General features: G+C 38.6%; 1 protein-coding gene and 1 long non-coding RNA gene across 4 annotated transcripts in view; one reads left to right on the top strand and one right to left on the bottom strand.

The window, feature by feature from the left end:
- si:ch211-15d5.11 (nuclear receptor coactivator 7) overlaps window positions 1-20,613 on the bottom strand; it is a 44,755-nt gene that overhangs the window by 22,879 nt on the left and 1,263 nt on the right. For 2 of the 3 annotated variants that reach the window (XM_061895925.1, XM_061895926.1), the window contains exons 2-6: window positions 17,797-18,025; window positions 13,572-13,759; window positions 5,649-5,728; window positions 2,267-2,371; window positions 1,770-1,928 (exon numbers count right to left, since the gene is read on the bottom strand). In XM_061895925.1, coding sequence (XP_061751909.1) covers window positions 1,770-1,928; window positions 2,267-2,371; window positions 5,649-5,728; window positions 13,572-13,759; window positions 17,797-17,894 — 630 coding nt within the window. In that variant the 5' untranslated portion in view covers window positions 17,895-18,025. The remainder of the gene's footprint in view (window positions 1-1,769; window positions 1,929-2,266; window positions 2,372-5,648; window positions 5,729-13,571; window positions 13,760-17,796; window positions 18,026-20,613) is intronic. The other variant, XM_061895927.1, reaches the window with a different exon arrangement.
- LOC133549973 (uncharacterized) lies at window positions 8,734-9,133 on the top strand. Its single transcript, XR_009806213.1, has 3 exons — window positions 8,734-8,778; window positions 8,856-8,921; window positions 8,977-9,133. It is a non-coding gene; the product is annotated as an uncharacterized LOC133549973 (long non-coding RNA).

The raw sequence follows: 20,613 nt of genomic DNA, 5'->3' as shown, positions 1-20,613 counted from the left end.
TATAGTAAATTAAATTGTATATCATGGCGACTTGTCCAGGGTGTACCCCGCCTTCTGCCGATTGTAGCTGAGATAGGCGCCAGCGCCCCCCGCGACCCCAAAAGGGAATAAGCGGTAGAAAATGGATGAATGGATCATCCAAATACTCTGTGTAAATAGAGGTAGGATGCATTATGTGATTACCGATTTTTGTGAAGGACCTTGAATTAAATGTAAAAGTTTTCATTTCAATTATGTTTTTATTTCAAATCCATAGTAGTTGTTAATAAAAGTGACCTTTGTCTAAGTACAAATACTTATGGTTTAAGTTGGTCAATTAAGACATGTCTGGCTCGGTTAACCTGACAGTAGCATGTAAAAAAACAAATCATACTTACCTCTGCTTATTTATGCCATGTATGTATTTTTTGTGTAGTCATTTTCTTTACTTATACATTAAGCCAGTGGTTCTTAACATGGGTTCGGCGCAGGTCAAGACACACCCGACTCATCGTGTAAATAAAAACTTCTTCCCATTGGCGTATAACGGATACGGCAACAGCAGAAGTAATTTGTCGTGAGTTTATGCACCGTGTTGGTTTTGTTCTTTGAACAAGGTGATGTTCATTTTGTGCACCAGTAAAAAAACATGGTAACACTTTAGTGTGGGGAACATATTGACCATTAATTAGTTGCTTATTAACATGCAAATTAGTAACATATTGGCTCTTAACTAATCATTATTAAGTACTTGTTAATGCCTTAATCGGCATGGCCTTATTATAACCCTAACCCTAACCAAATAACTCTGAATTAAGTCTTTATTACTTAGAATATGTTCCCCTAGTGTCCAAATAACTCTAAATTTGACATGATGTATGGTCTGGAATAGGTTTTTGTTATTTTTTTGGACTCTTTTAGTTTCTGTTCGCGCTCCCTTGTTTTGTTTGGTTACCAGTCTGACTTATGATCATTCTATCATGACTGGGGGGGTCGTAGCTTACCGAGAGGTTTGTTCTCCCGGGAAGCAAACGGACTATTCCAGACAAGGCTTGCAGGTAGGAACATATTTATTAACTCGCTAAATCTTGGCAGGGCATGTAGTAAACAAACAAACTATGGCGGGGAACAAACACAAAACTGTGGCATGAAACAAACAAACAAACTATGGCTTTGAACAAACACGAAACTGTAGCAATTAATAAACAAGACTTTCGTGGACACGGCATGAATCGAGCAACACGAACTGTGGTATCGCATGAAAACAAGCAATGACGCCAGGCCGACTGACTGGCAAAGACAGGCTTAGATAAGGGTCTTGATTAGAAACAGGTGCGCGGTTCGAACACCAGAGGCAGGTGAAAATCATAAGTCGGCATGGTAACCAAACAAAACAAGGGAGCGCAAAAAGGAACTAAAAGAGTTCAAAAAAATAACAAAAACATGATCCAGACCACAGATCATGACAAAATTAAGTCTTTTTTGCTTAGAATATGTTCCCTATACTAAAGTGTTACCAAAAACTAATACCTTGGTCTTGAATTTGAAAAAATAAATAATAATAAAATAACTCAAGAAGGGTTCGGTGAATGCGCATATGAACCTGGTGGGGTTCGGTACCTCCAACAAGGTTAAGAAGCACTGCATTAAGCACTTCAATAAAACTCTATACAAATACTGCCAAGTTTTCCAATGCCATTACGAGGTATTACAAAAGAGTCATTAGATGTAAATACAGTCAATAGTACATTTGTAACATGACAAAATAGGGTGAAAAAATAACTTCTTACCAGTAGTTTGTCGTATTCCGCTTCTGGCAAGGGCGACTGAGCTGCGAGAAGATCCAAAGAATCAGGATTCATCTGGTCTTTATGATCAAAATCCAGGTGGGCTTGAGGTGGTCCTTGTGTAATAAAGGTGCTTCTCCTCTCCCCAGTCTGCTGCTGCTGCTGCTGCTTCAACATGGTGGCCATGTTAGGAGGACTGAATCTGACATTGACTACAACCCAGCAACGGCAAAGTACTTCCTCTTTTTGCCTGCATGTGTCTGCCCTCCTACCTCCTTCTCTATTTGTTTGTCGTCATATCGGAGCACCGCATGACATACAAAAGCGGCTGTGTTTAACAAGTTTAAGTCTATCCAGACAATGCGTGTACATCCATTTATTTCCAGTTTACGGAGCATGTCTATGAACACGGTCACACACGTGTTGCTTTGCAAAACAAATCCTATCACCGCCACTACCGACGACAACAAGTGCGTCATGTGACAAGAGCTGAGTCGTACCTCTGTCTGGACCGCTGCAGCACACAAAGGTGAGGATTGTGACGAAAACTGGGGAGCTGTGGCACTGTTGCTGAAGCGGGATGAGATGCTAAACACTGACTCATCCTGTGCGGGGAGGAAAACAACATCATGAGCTATACACCTAGTGTAGATGGACGGATTTGTAAAAAGTATGTCGATAACCAAAGGGTGAAAAATGTCTTGTATTGACCCTCCTTAAAAAACAATCTAAAAAAAAAAAAGTCTTATTTTGAGGATTTATAAATTTACACACACTGAAAAAAAAACCTCCTAAGATTTACTTAAACAAATTTTTGTAAGTATTTGTACGCAAATGATTTAAGTCAAATTTAATGCTGCAATATCAAGTAACACTCACTTGCCAGTATCAAGTAAATTCTACTTACCATACAACATAACAGTTGTGAAGATATAAAGTAACAGTTACTTAATTACATCCAAGTTTTAAGTTATATTTATCTAAACAAATTAAGTTGGCAGGATCGTCATTTTACTCAAAATTTTATAAACCATATTTCCTTGTAAAGCCGTCAGCTTTAAATATATTTTAACCTCTTCTCACTCCAGCACTTATCAATGGCATTTAGGAATAAAAATGAGTGTGATTAAAAAGAATTTAAAAGAATTATTATGCGGCCGCGGCTCGGTAGTTGGACAGCCCTATTCCTCAAGCATGTCATTACACACACTTTTGTACCATTCATTTTACGTACCGGAAGGACGTATGCGTATCAGCGCTCCTTATACTAGATTGCAATGCATACTTGTTCAACAGTCATACCTTTTACACTGACGGTTGTAATATAAACAACTTTAACATTCTTACTAATATGCACCACACTCTGTGAACCCACACCAAAACAATTTCTGATAAACATCGACTCAGTAACACATTATAAACTCAAGATAAGAATTACCCATAATGCCACCTTGCAGTGCTCTGTGGAGTGATCCTAACGGCCGGAGCAGAGCCAGTCGGCCAGAGCCTGTTGTGCTGTGTGCATGCGTGTTCGTGCATGCGTTTCAAAACACTAGATTTTCAGAGTAAAGTTTATGTAATATTTTTAGGTTTATGTACGTACAACTATTAAACATTTAAATATGAGGAAACATAAGTAAAACTTACTCTTCCCCCATAAATTCATGTATTACGTTAATAAGATGTTTAATTTTACTTAAGAAACGCTAGTTCTTACTGAATGTTAAAAATATTAGGTATAAATTATGACAGTTACTCTAATAGAGTTTACAGCTCCAAAAAGTCACTTTTTTCAGTGCACGCATACTAGCAGCTGGCTCAAAAATGACCCCACACCCCCGCAAAGTAAGTAAGAGCTTTTTTCTTCCTGTCACTCACAAACACCAACACACCACTGATTTAGAGAGATGCAGCAGCGACAATACAATACAGTACAATTGTACAATCGGAGTAGAAGTGTTGCAACACAACTTTTTCACTTACAATACCAAAATAGGAATCTTAAGTATTGGCCGATTGCAATATTGATCAGGTACGATATCAGCATGAACCATGCATGCTTTTATTATTTTATGGTGTGGAATGTTAGAGGTTTGATAGAGTGTAATTACCCAGAGAACAACTGTAGATTTGAAAAAAACTAACTTACTTAATATTAACCATGGAGAATAGACATTTTTGTTGTGTTATACTTTTGTAGCTGTGTGTAGGAATTATGCCTCGGAGATTTTGGATGCAAGTCGAGATGAATGGTAAATGGGTTGTACTTGTATAGCGCTTTTCTAGCCCTTTTTTAGGAGCCCGAAGCGCTTTGACAGTATTTCCACATTCGCCCATTCACACACACATTCACACACTGATGGCGGGAGCTGCCATGCAAGGCGCTCACCAGGATCCATCAGGAGCGAGGGTGAAGTGTCTTGCCCAAGGACACCATGGACGTGACTAGGATGGTAGAAGGTGGGGATTGAACCAGCAATCCTCAGATTACTGGCACAGCCACTCTACCAACTTCGCCACGCCGTCCGATATTTGCTTTTTTGCTGATATCGGATCTATATCCAACATCAATTTCGGACTGGGACACCCTTAAATAATAGTATTGACAATTATTTAAATATGAATTAGCAGTATAACTTTATGCCATGTTTAACATACAATTAGCGTAATCACCCCAATATAAGATCAAAGACAAAATTATTTCCCCTATTTATAGACTTCATATCTCTTGATCACTTGTCTTTCTCATACAATTAAGATAACGTAAAAAAATGGTATCTTATGTTTGGTACATATTAAATGGTACACACAGTTTTTTATGCTGCCTTTATGTACATTACAGCAATACACTAATCCCTCGTTTATCCCTGTTATTTGGTTCCGGACGTAAATGTATTTCCGCGAAGTAGGAATCTATAATTATAAATCAAATATTTTTATAGCAAGAGCATAAAAACTGTTTACAACCTTCTTAGTACATTTTTCAACATTAAGAAAGCCCCTTGGACATGAAAAAACCTAATTTAGCTGCCTTTATATTCTTTAAAACCAATATAATAATGCTGCCTAAGGGTGAGCCAATGAGTGCCCACAATACTGAACAGCGTGCTCTGATTGGTTTGGTCTCTTTTAGTGGCCAACGCTACTGTACTCTTAATATGTTTAGTTCCTTCAGCCATTTTTATGTTTGAAAATGCCCAATTCAGGGCAAAATGTTGTAGAATTGAAATAAAATATGAAAAAAACACAAAATTTGAAGTGCGATGTGGCGAGAAACGACTGTGCCCATAAAATGCAACAAAGTGACTTTAGAAACACTCCCCAATTTTTCTTTACACTTTAAAATGTTACTTTTAACACCAACCTGCACATTAAGGCTTTATAAAGCCAACATTTGTGTAGATTGTAAAAGTGTAACCAATGTTGTGTCCAGGAAGTCTAGGAAAAGGGATACTATATATATTGTAAAGGCTATTCCCGTCTCGTGTACTCTATGGACAACATTCCAATTAAGAATCCCACTTCCTCATTTATCAACAATGTTTCCGTGTAAAGGAAAACGCAGTTCGGCAAATTCCGACGAACGCTGTTTGTCTTCAAATCAACTTAATAATTCCCATTCAACAGCTTCAAATGCAAATAAACAGCATACCTTGGCATAAACATGAGAAAAGACATCCCTCCTGTTGTACAGGCTTTGAAACCGATCCAGTTTACCCATGTTGACTGAAACACTTAGCTCTGAACCTTGGACTGCCTTTCTTATCGGTCCATAACAATAAAATGATTAAATTAGCACAGCATACCCTTTCTGTACATATGAAAGTGTTTCAGTGTAAATGGGAGCAACATCAAAAAGTCAGACAATGATCTGTGACTGACCGTGATGTTTTTTCCATCATGTGATGCGTGTCGGCCTGTCTGCTCTTGCTTCACGACAGTGTCCACATCCCATGACGACCCTATGAGGGAAACCAAATGTCATGCCTTTCAACATCACTCGTTTCTAATAATATATATATATATATATATATATATATATATATATATATACATACATATATGTAAAATAGTACCACCTCAGAAAAAAATTGTCTCTCCATGTACTGCCATAATGACCAAAATTAAAATACAGTAGCATTGACAGCCCAAGTATTCATTAAAAACATGACAGAGGTTTTATTTAACAAGTATATTTAGTATTTATGGCCACTGTAACATTACACACAGTTTGAACAGTAACACTGTGTTTGGAAAATAGGAAAATAAAATGCTGTACTTTAGTCATGTGATTCTATAGCATACCACTATATGGAGCCCGCGTACCACAGTTTGATAATCAGTGTAATAGATGTATAAACTAGAGTATAATTGGCGTGCTGAATTCAAAGTTTTGTGAAAATACATCTCAGAGTTTTTCTTTCTCTTTGGATTTTCTGCAACACTTTTTCCAGAAAAGCATCCTTAAGGTGGGATAACAAGGAGAGGACGATACAACTTTTTGTACCCCACATTGTACAATTAAGCGGTTAATTTATTTTTACAATTGCGTGACAGTTAAGAACGTTATGTTATGTATATTTTATTTCATCTCCATGAATTGTTATGGGAAGAATTGTTTTAAAATACAAACTTTATGTGAATATTTTTTTAGAAGTGTAATAAAGGCATTCTTTGTTTATAGGTTTTACTTCTTAGGTTAGCCTCTTTTTACACTTGTATGACAAGAATGCTACAATGTTAATGGAATGTCGTTTATTCGGTCAATAAGGGTTTCTTATCAACATTTACTATCAACGGTGGTTAACTTCTTTTTACACTTTCACAGTGAAGTAAATATCTCAAAAAGCTTTCATGCCAACACATAATTTATATTTTCATTATTTCCTTTGTGAAAATAGTTGTGTTAAAAAAAAAAAACTATAGATTTAGCATTTTTACGTTTTATAATTGGATTTACATGACGTCACGTCCGGCTTATGTCCGGTTAGCGTCTGTTCTCAATGGGTTCTAGGCGCCATTTAACCTTTCTCGAAGAAAAATGCTTATGCCTGCCTTGTTTTCGGCAGTACAAACTGTTCAAATCGCAAATAGGATAAACGTTTCTCCAGAGTTCCTCGAGAGTTAATGAAAAAGGGCGCAACAGTGCAAGATTTTACGAAAGACGACGAGAAAAGTGGCACGCACCGCAGTCCGAGGGAGCGCAGTCGAAGAATGCGCAAGTTTGCAGCGATCTCTTCCCATTTAGGTATCATCTTGTTATTGTTTGTATTTTAATATTTCACTGAATAAACCAGAAAGTCAGGGTCAATGATACTTTGTCAGGAAAGGTACTTCTACGATCCCTCTTGCTTATTTTGTACACAAATGTGTCAGAGTGTATATGACAACAGTACAAAAAATTTGCTGCTTCAAAAAGCAAGACTCACTCCCAGAAGCTGATGGTCTCTGTATGGTTACCAGAAAAGGTTAGGGATAAGGGTTTAGTGCGATGTTTGATAGGCCCTAAAGGCCTACCGAAACCCACTACTACCGACCACGCAGTCTGATAGTTTATATATCAATGATGAAATATTAACATTGCAACACATGCCAATACGGCCGGCTGGGTTAGTTTACTAAATTGCGATTTAAAATTTCGCGCCGAAGTATCCTGCTGAAACGTCGCGGTCTGATGACGCGTGCGCGTGACGTCACGCATTGTAGAGTATATTTTGTTCCAGCACCGTTCCCGGATATAAGTTGTCTGTTTTCATCGCATAATTCAACAGTATTCTGGACATCTGTGTTGCTGAATCTTTTGCAATTTGTTCAATGAATAATGGAGACGTCAAAGAAGAAAACTGTAGGTGGGAAGCGGTGTATTGCGACCGCCTTTAGCAACACAAACACAGCCGGTGTTTCATTGTTTACATTCCTGAAAGATGACGGTGAAGCTTTACTATGGAACAGACCGGTCAAGCGAACACGGTTGGATTGGACCACACACACAAAGTACAGTGTATTATGCAGCGATCATTTCGAAAGATTGTGTTTCAAAGAGGGTCCCTTGCAAAGGGCAGAGATGGGCATCGCCACCACCCGTCGACTGGTGCTGAAGAAAGGTGCGGGGCCGACCTTCAGATTGTACAGGTACGACCATATAATCTCACTAAAACACTAGTAACTCAATAAGCAGATAAGGGGTTTTCCGGAATCATCCTAGTAAATTTGTCTAATAACATCTGAATAGTCTTTTTTATTTGTATTCTTGTCCTTCACTTTCACTTTCCTCATCCACAAATCTTTCATTCTTGCTCAAATTAATTGGGGAAATAGTCGCTTTCTCGGTCCGAATCGCTCTCGCTGCTGGTGGCCATGATTGTAAACAATGTGAGGAGCTCCACAAACCATGACGTCACGCGCATATCGTCTGCTACTTCCGGTACAGGCAAGGCTTTTTTATCAGCACCAAAAGTTGCAAACTTTATCGTCAATGTTCTCTACTAAATCCTTTCAGCAAAAATATGGCAATATCGCAAAATGATCAAGTATGACACATAGAACGGACCTGCCATCCCTGTTTAAATAAGAAAATCTCATTTCAGTAGGCCTTTAATGATGAAACCAGAACCAGCCAATGAGGTGTCAAGTTTGAAGTCACGTGACACAGATCTGGCAAAACACCATAAAAAACAGTTAACTGGGCTACCTTGGTATAATACAACATAATTAATATTTCAATGTGGCCCAATGGATGTTTCCCAACAACAGAAATGTTTCCAATGGTTAGAATCTACATTTCTGAGTGACATATGGGCCCCAGGGCACGAACAGAGTAGGGCAGAGTGGGCTTGTGTCAGACGGAGGCAGATTTCTACAGCAAAGTTCTACAGTTAGTGATATATTTAATGGAGTATGTGAATGTTTTTTTACCCTTTACGTTTGTTTTGCTGTGTTTTTTCATCTTTGCTTTTCTTGCTTGTTTAGAAAAGATGTCGATCATGGAAGTGGTCTGCAGTCGAGGAACAAGGTTCATATATTCTAAATATTCAGCGTTTTATTGTTTATAGTTAAAATGTAAATCCTACATTTATGTACTGTGGCAAGGGGCGTGGTCCACGCGTTCCCTGCGGGCGGGGTGTGTGCAGAGATCGGTCATGAAGCAGCTGACAGGTGAGTGGATAATCTCAGCTGGAACGAGTTATCTAATCACCTGTTCCTTTATTAGCATCGCGGGAGACCTTGATCGGGGAAGGACGGAAGACACGGAGAGGAGGAGCGTGCTGGAAAGCAGAATCCAAAAAGACTCTTTAAAAATACTGCAAGTACGGGCTGCAAAGCCTGGTATGTGTATTGTGTCAAAAAGATTAAATATTGTAAACCGCTGTGTGAAGTGTGCAGAACGTCCCTGATCCAGAAGACGAAGGTACGAGACCTGTTACATGTACCCATCCATCCATCCATTTTCTACCGCTTATTCCCTTTAGGGGTCGCGGGGGGCGCTGGCGCCTATCTCAGCTACAATCGGGCGGAAGGCGGGGTACACCCTGGACAAGTCGCCACCTCATCGCAGGGCCAACACAGATAGACAGACAACATTCACACTCACATTCACACACTAGGGCCAATTTTTTTAGTGTTGCCAATCAACCTATCCCCAGGTGCATGTCTTTGGAAGTGGGAGGAAGCCGGAGTACCCGGAGGGAACCCACGCATTCACGGGGAGAACATGCAAACTCCACGCAGAAAGATCCCGAGCCTGGATTTGAACCCAGGACTGCAGAAACTTCGTATTGTGAGGCAGACGCACTAACCCCTCTGCCACCGTGTACATTCTGACTAATTTAGTAAAAAACTAAAGTTAATTCCGTTTTTTTTAAATGGTCTTTTTAATTTATTTTACTGAAAAGACAATATTAACTATGAACCATGTTTATAGTTAAAATTATAAATCCCACATTTATATACATTCTGACTGTCACATAGTTTAGTAAAAAAACTAAACTTAATTCCGTTATTGAGATGGTCTATTTTACTGAAAAGACACAATACAAACTATGAACAATATAACACTGAATATTTAAAATAAATGAACATCGCTCCTCTACTACAGCACCTCCTTCATCGACATTTCATAATTGAGCAAGAGCAACAAAGATGCAACAATTTTGGTTTAAGTTAAGTTAAAGTACCAATGATTGTCACACACACACTAGGTGTGGTGAAATTTGTCCTCTGCATTCGACCCATCCCGTTGTTCACCTCCTGGGAAGTGAGGCGAGCAGTGAGCAGCAGCGGTGCCGCGCCCGGGAATCATTTTTGGTGATTTAACCCCCAATTCCAACCCTTGATGCTGAGTGCCAAACAGGGAGGTAATGGGTCACATTTTTATAGCCTTTGGTATGACTCGGCCGAGATTTGACCTCACAACCTACCGATCTCAGGGCGGACACTCTAACCTCTAGGCCACTGAGTAGGTCAAAAATAAAGGCAAAAATATAAAAAAAAAAAAAAATTCCACTTATTCGATATATCAATGTTTTGCAGAACTAAGTAGAAGGAATCAGATGCTTTGCACCTCATCTGCATGAAGCAGCGCTTCCTATAGGCACCATAGTGTGTTCTTTAGCTTTCAATGACCAAAATGTGTCTTGTAAACAACGAGCTTACGCTAAAACATTTATTCCTCCCTTCATAGATGCCTCCAAACATTGTTTACCTAAACATTATTATTCAGCACCATCTTCTGGTCACATTGTGTATCACAGTCAGTTTAGGTGCATATTATGACAGTTTAGGTGCATATTATGACAGTTTAGGTGCATATTATGACAAGTGGAAACCAAACTAACTTGTCACCTCATTGGCTGGTTCTGAGACAGGATTGATTGCTTCAGTCTTAATTTACTGCAAGTGAATCCTGCTTTTCGAAGCAACAAATTCTTAAGCACTGAATTTTTTTTACACTTAATTGTTATACGCTGAATTTTTACACAGATTTTTATATACACTAAATTTTAAAATACAGATTTTTTTTGTTCAATGAAATTGTCAGCAAAATTCAGTTCAAAAAATTTAAATGCAAAAAAATCAGTAACATAAATTCGGTGTCAAAAAAAAAGTTTGGTAATTAAGACACAAATTAACCTCCATCGTTATAAGCCTCGGTGCTTTTCCAAGTTCGCATCTGTTTTATCATTTACAAACCCCGTCTCCATATGAGTTGGGAAATACAATGATTTGCAAAACATTTTCAACCCATATTCAGTTGAATATGCTACAAAGAGAACATATTTGATGCTCAAACTGATAAATATATATTTTTTCAAATAATCATTAAATTTAGAATTTGATGCCAGCAACACGTGATAAAGAAGTTGAGAAAGGTGGCAATAAATACTGATAATGTTGAGGAATGTTCATCAAACATTTATTTGGAACATCCCACAGGTGTGCAGGCTAATTGGGAACAGGTGGGTGCCATGATTGGGTATAAAAACAGCTTCCCAAAAAATTCTCAGTCTTTCACAAGAAAGGATGGGGCGAGGTACACCCCTTTGTCCACAAGTGCGTGAGCAAATAGTCAAACAGTTTAAGAACAACATTTCTCAAAGTGCAATTGCAAGAAATTTAAGGATTTCAACATCTACGGTCCATAAAATCATCAAACGGTTCGGTGAATCTAGAGAAATCACTCCACGTAAGCTGCTTAGCCGTAAACCAACATTGAATGATCCTGACCTTCGATCCATCAGACGGCACTGTATCAAAAACAGATATCAATTTCTAAAGGACATCACCACATGGACTCAGGAACACATAAAAAAAAAACACTGTCACTGAATGCAGTTCGTCACTACATCTGTAAGTGCAAGTTAAAACTCTACTTTGCAAAGCGAAAGCCATTTATCAACAACATCCAGAAACGCCGCCGGCTTCTCTGGGCCCGAGATTATCTAAGATGGACTGATGCAAAGTGGGAAAGTGTTGTCTGACGAGTCCACATTTCAAATTGTTTTTGGAAATTTTGCGACATAGTGTCATCCGGACCAAAGGGGAAGCGAACCATCCACACTGTTATCGACGCAAAGTTCGAAAGCCAGCATCTGTGATGGTACAGGGGTGCATTAGTGCCCAAGCCATGGGTAACTTACACATCAGTGAAGGCACCATTAATGCTGAAAGGTACATACAGGTTTTGGAACAACATATGCTGCCATCTAAGTGCCGTCTTTTTCATGGACACCCCTGCTTATTTCAGCAAGACAATGCCAAGCCACATTCAGCACATGCTATTGAGTGTTGTTAAAAGAAAAGGTGATGTAACACAGTGTGAACATGCCCTCTCCCAACTACTTTGGCACGTGTTGCAGCCATGAAATTCTAAGTTAATTATTATTTGCAAAAAAAAATAAAGTTTATGAGTTTGAACATCAAATATCTTGTCTTTGTGCATTCAATTGAATATGGGTTGAAAAGGATTTGCAAATCATTGTATTCCGTTTATATTCACATCCAACACAATTTCCCAACTCATATGGAAACGGGGTTTGTAGAATGAAGTTTGGAGCATAAGATAGTTTGGTATGTCTATAACTCTACCGACAGATAGTCCTTGCTATCGAAGTGACAAATCCTTTTTTTTGATAAAGTATAGGGATCTTTTCCATTGCATAGTTGTAGGTTTTGCTCGTATCTGCTTTTTGCAGGAAGATCTAGGCCCCTTGCATACTCAGAGAGTTTTCGCGTTCCATGCTGCACAACAACCATCTTGGCTTGGTTGACCACCACTGTTTCTCACTTCTAGGATGAAGTCGTGTGGTGGAAAACAAGCAATTGAGTGGTTAACTTATTTTTACACTTGCATTACCTTTAAGAATGTTGTAATGGAAATTAAACGGCAGCTGTACAGTCAATACAAGTTTTATGATTTTTTTAATTTCCATTCATTCCTACAGTATTACAGGGACTGTTTCAAAATATAAACATTTGCTATTAACAGTGGCTAACTTATTTATACACTTGAAATCTTGAAGGGTTAATCATTATTTTTTCCCCTGTTAATTCCCTGCAGCTGAGATAGGCACCAGCGCCCCCCGCGACCCCAAAGAGAATAAGCGGTAGAAAATGGATGGATGGAAAAATTGTTTAAAAATACCAACTTTATGCAAATATTTAAAAAAAAGTTTATAGTACTTTATTGGTTTTAGGTTTTACAGTTAAGTACCAGTAGTTAGCTTCCTTTTACATTTCCTTGACAATTAACAATGTTTTAACGTTAATGAAATGTCATCTATTCAGTCAATTATGGTTTCATGATTATTTTCATTCCCATTATTGAGAAGAATGTTTATTATCAACAGTGGTTACCTTCTCTTACACTTGTGTGACAGTGAATTGAATATCTTAAAAAGGTTTTTACGCCAACAGATAATTTCTATGAGAAAATGTTTATTGTTTTCAAACCGAACAAACTATTGTTTTAGCGTGTTTAAGTTTTATTCTTAAATGGTTAACTTTTATTTTTTTATTATTTGTTTGGAATGTTATAGTGCAAATGTCACTAGTACAGTCAATACAAGTTTTATGAATATTTTTGATTTCCATTTCCAATTAGAAGAATTACTTCAAAATACCGAATAAAAACTTGCCGGTTTCATAATGCGAACATATAATTTATTTGAACACTGAAAGTTTGTTTTGAAAGGTACTTTTTTTTTTTTTTTACATTTGACAGTGCTAACTTCTTTTTACACTTGCTTGACAGTTAGGAATGTTCAAATGTTAATTTATGAAGGCCTATTTCCATGAACCCCACAGTACCTTGCAGGTAATACTGCCGCAGTATAGGGTTTCGGATGTGAGGGATGTGGTCCAGAGGTCGGCCAAGGGGAGGTTGGTTGCCGCCTAAAGAAGGCTCCTGTAAAGTTCGGGACTGAGGTTGAGTATCCCAGGACCGCTTAGCAAACTGTGGAGGCTGAGACACCCCAGGAGGCAGCTTGGAGCCCAGCCTAGAGATGACAAATAATAAAAAAGACAATTAATATTCATCATGTGGGTTATTTGGTGACTTACCTCTTTACAGGTCAAAGTTAGCAGTTGTTCACTATTTGTGTCCTGATAGTTACACATTAATAAAATTTATATTTGTAGCGCACCCTAAGGGTTGTAGGCATACATGTAATACAGCTAATCATGTAAAATCTACACAGACAAATGGCTCATGACTTATGGCTAATTAGTTGCCACGATACCCGCCGTCTCATTTTAAAGATCCCTTAATATTGTTTAATGTGGTCCGTCACGTCATTTAATGTGGTCCGTCATATCATTTATTGTGGTCTGTCATATAATTTAATGTGGTCTGTCATGTCATTTTAAATGGTCTGCCACATTTATTGTGGCCATCTACGCCATTTTATATAGTACGCCACATTATTTTAAACAGCCCTTCACACCATTTTATATGGCTCGCCAGATTATTTTAAAAAGTCTGTCATTTGTGGCAGGTTGTACGCATACATGTAATAAAACAATCATGTAAAATCTAATTAGATGAATGGCTCATGACTTATGGCTAATTAGTTGCCATGACACCACCTGTGTCATTTTGAAGATGCTTTGCCACCACGACATTTTATGTGGTCTGCCAAGTCATATAACAAGGCCCACCATGTAATTTGAAATGGCCCGACACATTTATCGTGGCCTGCAACGTCATTTTACGTGGTCCGACACATCATTAAATGTGGCTTGTCATGTCGTTTTATGTGGTCCGCCAAATCATTTATGTGTCCTGTGAAAAGTTGGAAATAATACAGCACCTTTGGGCTAAATGTATTTGTTTTTCAATTTTGACCTATTGCAAATGTTCTACACTTTAATATTACCATATCTAATCATGCAGCAATATTTTGCAAGGATTTCTATTTTGGTTTTCAGAAATAAACACTTAAATATCCCCTTGTCAGCTTGACTTATGATTTCAGAGCAAGCTATCCATCAATCTGTTAGTAAAACATAATCATCAAAATAAGTTGCCTTCGCAAATTGTGCAACTAGGCTAGTATAGAGTCATGGTCAAAAGTCTACATACACTTGTGAAGGACATAAGGTCATGGCTGTCTTGAGTTTCCAATAATCTTTTAGAACTCTTATTTTTTTGTGATAGAGTGATCGGAGCACTTCCTTTTCGGTCACAAAAAAGTTCTGCTGGGTCAAAAGTATACATACAGCAATGTTAATATTTGGTTACATGTCCCTTGGCAAGTTTCACTGCTGCAATAATGCGCTTTTGGTAGCCATTCACAAGCTTCTGGTGGAATTTTTGACCACTCCTCTTTTTACAAAATTGGTGTAGTTCAGCTACATTTTTTGATTCTCTGAAATGGACATGTTTCTTTAGCATTGTCCACACGTTTAAGGCAGGACTTTGGGAAGGCCATTGTAAAACTTTCGTTCTAACCTGATTTAGCCATTCCTTTACCGCTTTTGACATGTGTTTGGGTTCATTGTCCTGTTGGAACACCCAACTGTGCCCAAGACCCAACCTACGGGCTGATGATTTTAGGTTGTCCTGAAGAATTTGGAAGTAATCCTCATTTTTCTTTGTCCCATTTACTCTCTGTAAAGCACCAGTTCCATTTACCGTATTTTTCGGAGTATAAGTCGCACCTGCCGAAAATGCATAATAAAGAAGGAAAAAATCATAGATAAGTCGCACTGGAGTATAAGTCACATTTTTGGGGGAAATATGTTTCATAAAAACCAACACCAAGAATAGACATTTGAAAGGCAATTTAAAATACATAAAGAATAGTGAACAACAGGCTGAATAAGTGTACGTTATATGACGCAAAAATAACTGAGAAGGTGCCTGGTATGTTAACGTAACATATTATGGTAAGAGTCATTCAAATAACTATAACATATAGATCATGCTATACGTTTACCAAACAATCTGTCACTTCTAAATGCTAAATCCGATGAAATCTTATACGTTTATTCTCTTATGTGAACGAGCTAAATAATATTATTTGATATTTTACGATAATGTGTTAATAATTTCACACATCGGTCGCTCCTGAGCATAAGTCGCACCCCCCGGCCAAACTATGAAATAACTGCGACTTATAGTCCGAAAAATACGGTATATTTGCAATGTGGCACTCCATTAAAATTTGTTTGACACCCCAGGTATAAGTGCAGCACCCCTTTGTTCAACTCTACTTGAAAGCAAGTTTCAACAAAATGAAATACAAACCCCGTTTCCATATGAGTTGGGAAATTGTGTTAGATGTAAATATAACCTACTACAATGATTTTTAAATCCTTTTCAACCCATATTCAATTGAATGCACTACAAACACAATATATTTGATGTTCAAACTCATAAACTTTATTTTTTTTAGTAAATAATAATTAACTTAGATTTTCATGGCTGTAACACATGCCCAAAAAGTTGAGAAAGGGCATGTTCACCACTGTGTTTCATCACCTTTTCTTTCAACAACACTCAAGAAATGTTTGGGAACTGAGGAAACTAATTGTTGAAGCTTTGAAAGTGGAATTCTTTCCCATTCTTGTTTCATGTAGAGCTTCAGTCGTTCAACAGTCTACGCTGTCGTATTTTACGCTTCATAATGCGCCACACATTTCCGATGGGAGACAGGTCTGGACTGCAGGTGGGCCAGGAAAGTACCCGCACTCTTTTTTTTTACGAAGCCACGCTGTTGTAACACTTGTCTTGCTGAAATAAGCAGGGGCGCCCATAATAACGCTGCTTGAATGACAACATATGTTTGCTCCAAAACCTGTATGGACCTTTCAGCATTAATGGTGCCTTCACAAATGTGTAAGTTACTCATGCCTTTGGCACTAATGCACCCCCATACCATCACAGACGCTGGCTTTTGAACTTTGCGTCTATAACAATCCGAGTGGTTATTTTCCTCTTTGTTCTGGAGGACACCACGTCCTCTGTTTCCAAATATAATTTGAAATGTGGACTCGTCAGACCACAGAACACCTTTCTACTTTGCATCAGTCCATCTTAGGTGAGCTCGGGCCCAGCCAAGCCGGCGGCGTTTCAGGATATTGTTGATAAATGGTTTTGGCTTTGCATAGTAGAGTTTTAACTTGCACTTACAGATGTAGCGACCAACTGTAGTTACTGACAGTGGTTTTATGAAGTGTTCCTGAGCCCATTTGGTGATATTCTTTACACACTGATGTCGGTTTTTGATGCAGTACCGCCTGAGGGATCAAAAGTCCGTAATATCATCGCTTACGTGCAGTGATTTCCCCAGATTCTCTGAACTTTTTGATGATTTTACGGACCGTAGATGGTAAAATCCCTGAATTCCTTGCAATAGCTCATTGAGAAATGTTGTTCTAAAACTGTTCGACAATTTGCTTACAAAGTGGTGACCCTCGCCCCATCCTTCTTTGTGAATTACTGAGCATCTCATGGAAGCTGCTTTTATACCCAATCATAGCACCCTCTGTTCCCAATTAGCTTGCACACCTGTGGGATGTTCCATATAAGTGTTTGATGAGCATTCCTCAACTTTATAAGTATTTATGGCCACCTTTCCCAACTTCTTTGTCACGTGTTGCTGGCATCAAATTCTAAAGTTAATGATTATTTGCACAAAAAAAAAACGTTTATCAGTTTGAACATCAAGTACGTTGTCTTTGTAGCACATTCAACTGAATATGGGTTGAAAATGATTTGCAAATCATTGTATTCCGTTTATATTTACATCGAACACAATTTCCCAACTCATATGGAAATGGGGTTTGTACATAATCCGATGTTTTGTTTTTGGTAGACTACATATTAGTACACAACACTGCATCTAAGATGTTTATTTGTAATCAAGCTGTCTTTAAGAACGTCATACAAGGTTAGAGAGCACATAACTCACATAAACAGTCATGAATATATTGTTGGCACATTCATGAACCTTAAAGGCAAAAGGGCAGATAAGTGTGTCGCATGTTTTGCTTTTATATTTCTGTCAAGGATTACCGCATATATACCAACCTGGACTTAACATTGCCAAAGTAGCTGGTCCGGGTCTTGTCTCTCTGAGGCTTGTGGTCCATTGAGGCAATGTCCATCCTCCTCAAAGACTGAGCCATTTTCTCGGTGTCTTTAGTTTGATGCTGGCTGCGGTCCAGGTGCTGCTTTTAAAAAGGGACGAGGGGCTCAATTGGCATCCTTCCTCCTTCTTTTATTCCCCATGACTGCCTTTTGTCCCACTTTGCACCATCTGCAGTTCAACAACAAGGCAGTAACTTAGACGTGGTGCAGAGGGGTCGGGTTGCATGCATGCATGGATTTTTGCAGACATAGGCATGTGTTCTTGGTGGGCTATTGGAGTCAGTTCTGCCATACAATTAACATGCTAATATGTCAATATGGGGACTAGTTATTTACCTTGCTCTAAGCCAGGGGTTTCAAGCATGCAGCCCGCAAGACGTTTTTACACGGCCCGCGCTTTGTTATGACAATTTGATGTTGGTGCGGCCCGCGAGTTTAATATGAACGCCGCTTGACAGCGCCATACTTGCCAACGTCCCCTATTTTCCCGGGAGACTCCTGAATTTCAGGGGACAAATTCTCTCGAAGCCTCTGTCAATTTTTACCAGATCAACGATATTCAGGGGGTGCCATAATGGTACTGCTTTTAGCGCCCCCTACATCCTGAGCTGACAGCGTGCAATACCAATTGCAGGTTGCATCTGGCCATGTGAGACACACGTGTGCTATTGCAAGATATATTTGATCAACAGCTACACACGTCACACTAAGGGTGGCCGTAATTTTTTTTTTTAAAACTGTTACAAATATTTGTCAGACTGTGAACCCACACCAAACAAAAATGACAAACACATTTCGGGAGAACTACCGCATCGTAATACAACATAAGCACACCAGAACAATTACCCAGAAGCCCATGCAGACCTAACTCCTCCGGGCTACAATACACACCCCCCCCCCAGGGTTTCCCACACATTCATTTATTTGTGGCGGCCCGCCACGAAAGAACTACAGCCGCCACAAATAAAAAAAATTAAAAAAAAATTAAAAAAAATACATGAATAAAAAAAAGAATATATATATATATATATATATATTTTTTTTTTTTTCTTCCGGCTTTTGACTCGCTCGACCGCTCATAAAAGCAATGGGACTCTGTCTGAGAATGGAGCTCGTAGTTATATAAATATGTAAATATTATATAAATATGTACATTAAGTGTTGTAATTATATTCCAACTCCGCGTTCTTCTTGGTAATCGCCGCTGCCACTCCCCCCCCCCCACACCGCCTGACCACACCACCACAAATAGATGCCTGACCTGTGGGAAACACTGCCCCCCCTACCACCAACCCCCCACCCTCCCTACTTGCATCGGTTGAGGTGTTGTATATTGTAGCCCTGCAAGGTGTTCTGGGTATTTGTTCTCTTGTGTTTAAGTTGTGTTAGGGTGCGGAAATTCTCCCAAAAAGTTTGTCATTCTTGATTGGTGTGGGTTCAAAGTGTGGCGCATAATTGTAACAGTGTTAAAAGTTTTTTTACGTCCATCCTTAGTGTGACATGTATGGCTGTTGAAGTACATCTTGCAGCCACGTATGTTGTTATGCACAAGTCTCATGCAGCATGAAACAGAGCCGGCACATTGGTTGTGTGATGTAAAAGCGTGCGCGATGACATGTAGTGGAGCGGTAGTCTTCTTTAGGGGATGCGTGGACTCCCGGAGGTACTTGGAGGTATACCAAGGGACAAGTAAGATTTATTAAAAACATTCCAAAAAACAGCAGCAATTCATAAATCCTTTATACATATGTTTATTGAATAATTCTTTAATGAAGTATACATGTAAGTTCATAAACTGTGGAAAAATAATACATCAATCTAACATTCAGTGTTGACAGCTAGACGTTTTGTGGACATGTTCCATAAATATTGATGTTAAAGATTTCTTTTTTTGTGAAGAAATGTTTAGAGCGAAGTTCATGAATCCAGATGGATCTCTATTACAATCCCCAAAGAGGGCACTTTGGGTTGATGATTATTTCTATGTGTAGAAATCTTTATTTATAATTGAATCAATTATTTATTTTTCAACAAGTTTTTTAGTTATTTTTATATCTTCTTTTCCAATTAGTTCAAGAAAGACCACTACAAATGAGCAATATTTTGCACTGTTATACAATTTAATAAATCAGAATCTGATGACATAGTGCTGTATTTTACTTCTTTTTCTCTTTTTTTCAACCAAAAATGCTTTGCTTTGATTAGGGGGTACTTGATTTAAAAAAAAATGTTCACAGAGGGTACATCAATGAAAAAAGGTTGAGAACCACTGCCTTAGCGGCTCTGTATCAAAAATCTACATCAATCTCTAAAGGATATCACCACATGAGCTCAGAAACACTTCAGAAAACCACTGTCACTAAATACAGTTTGTCACTACATCTGTAAGTGCAAGTTAAAGCTCTACTATGCAAAGCGAAAGCCATTTATCAACAACATCCAGAAACGCCGCCGGCTTCTCTGGGCCCAAGATCATCTAAGATGGACTGATGCAAAGTGGAAAAGTGTTCTGTGGTCGGACGAGTCCACATTTCAAATTTTTGGGGGAAATATTTGACATCGTGTCATCCGGACCAAAGGTGAAGCAAATCATCCAGACTGTTATCGACGCTAAGTTCAAAAGCCAGCATCTGTGATGTTATGGGGGTGCATTAGTGCCCAAGGCATGGGTAACTTACACATCTGTGAAGGCACCATTAATGCTGAAAGGTACACACAGGTTTTGGAACAACATATGCTGCCATCTAAGCGCCGTCT

Source organism: Nerophis ophidion, linkage group LG03 (assembly GCF_033978795.1).
Source record: "Nerophis ophidion isolate RoL-2023_Sa linkage group LG03, RoL_Noph_v1.0, whole genome shotgun sequence".
Taxonomy (NCBI): domain Eukaryota; kingdom Metazoa; phylum Chordata; class Actinopteri; order Syngnathiformes; family Syngnathidae; genus Nerophis; species Nerophis ophidion.
Note: the sequence above shows the minus strand (reverse complement) of the source record. Positions and strands in the feature narration are given on the sequence as shown.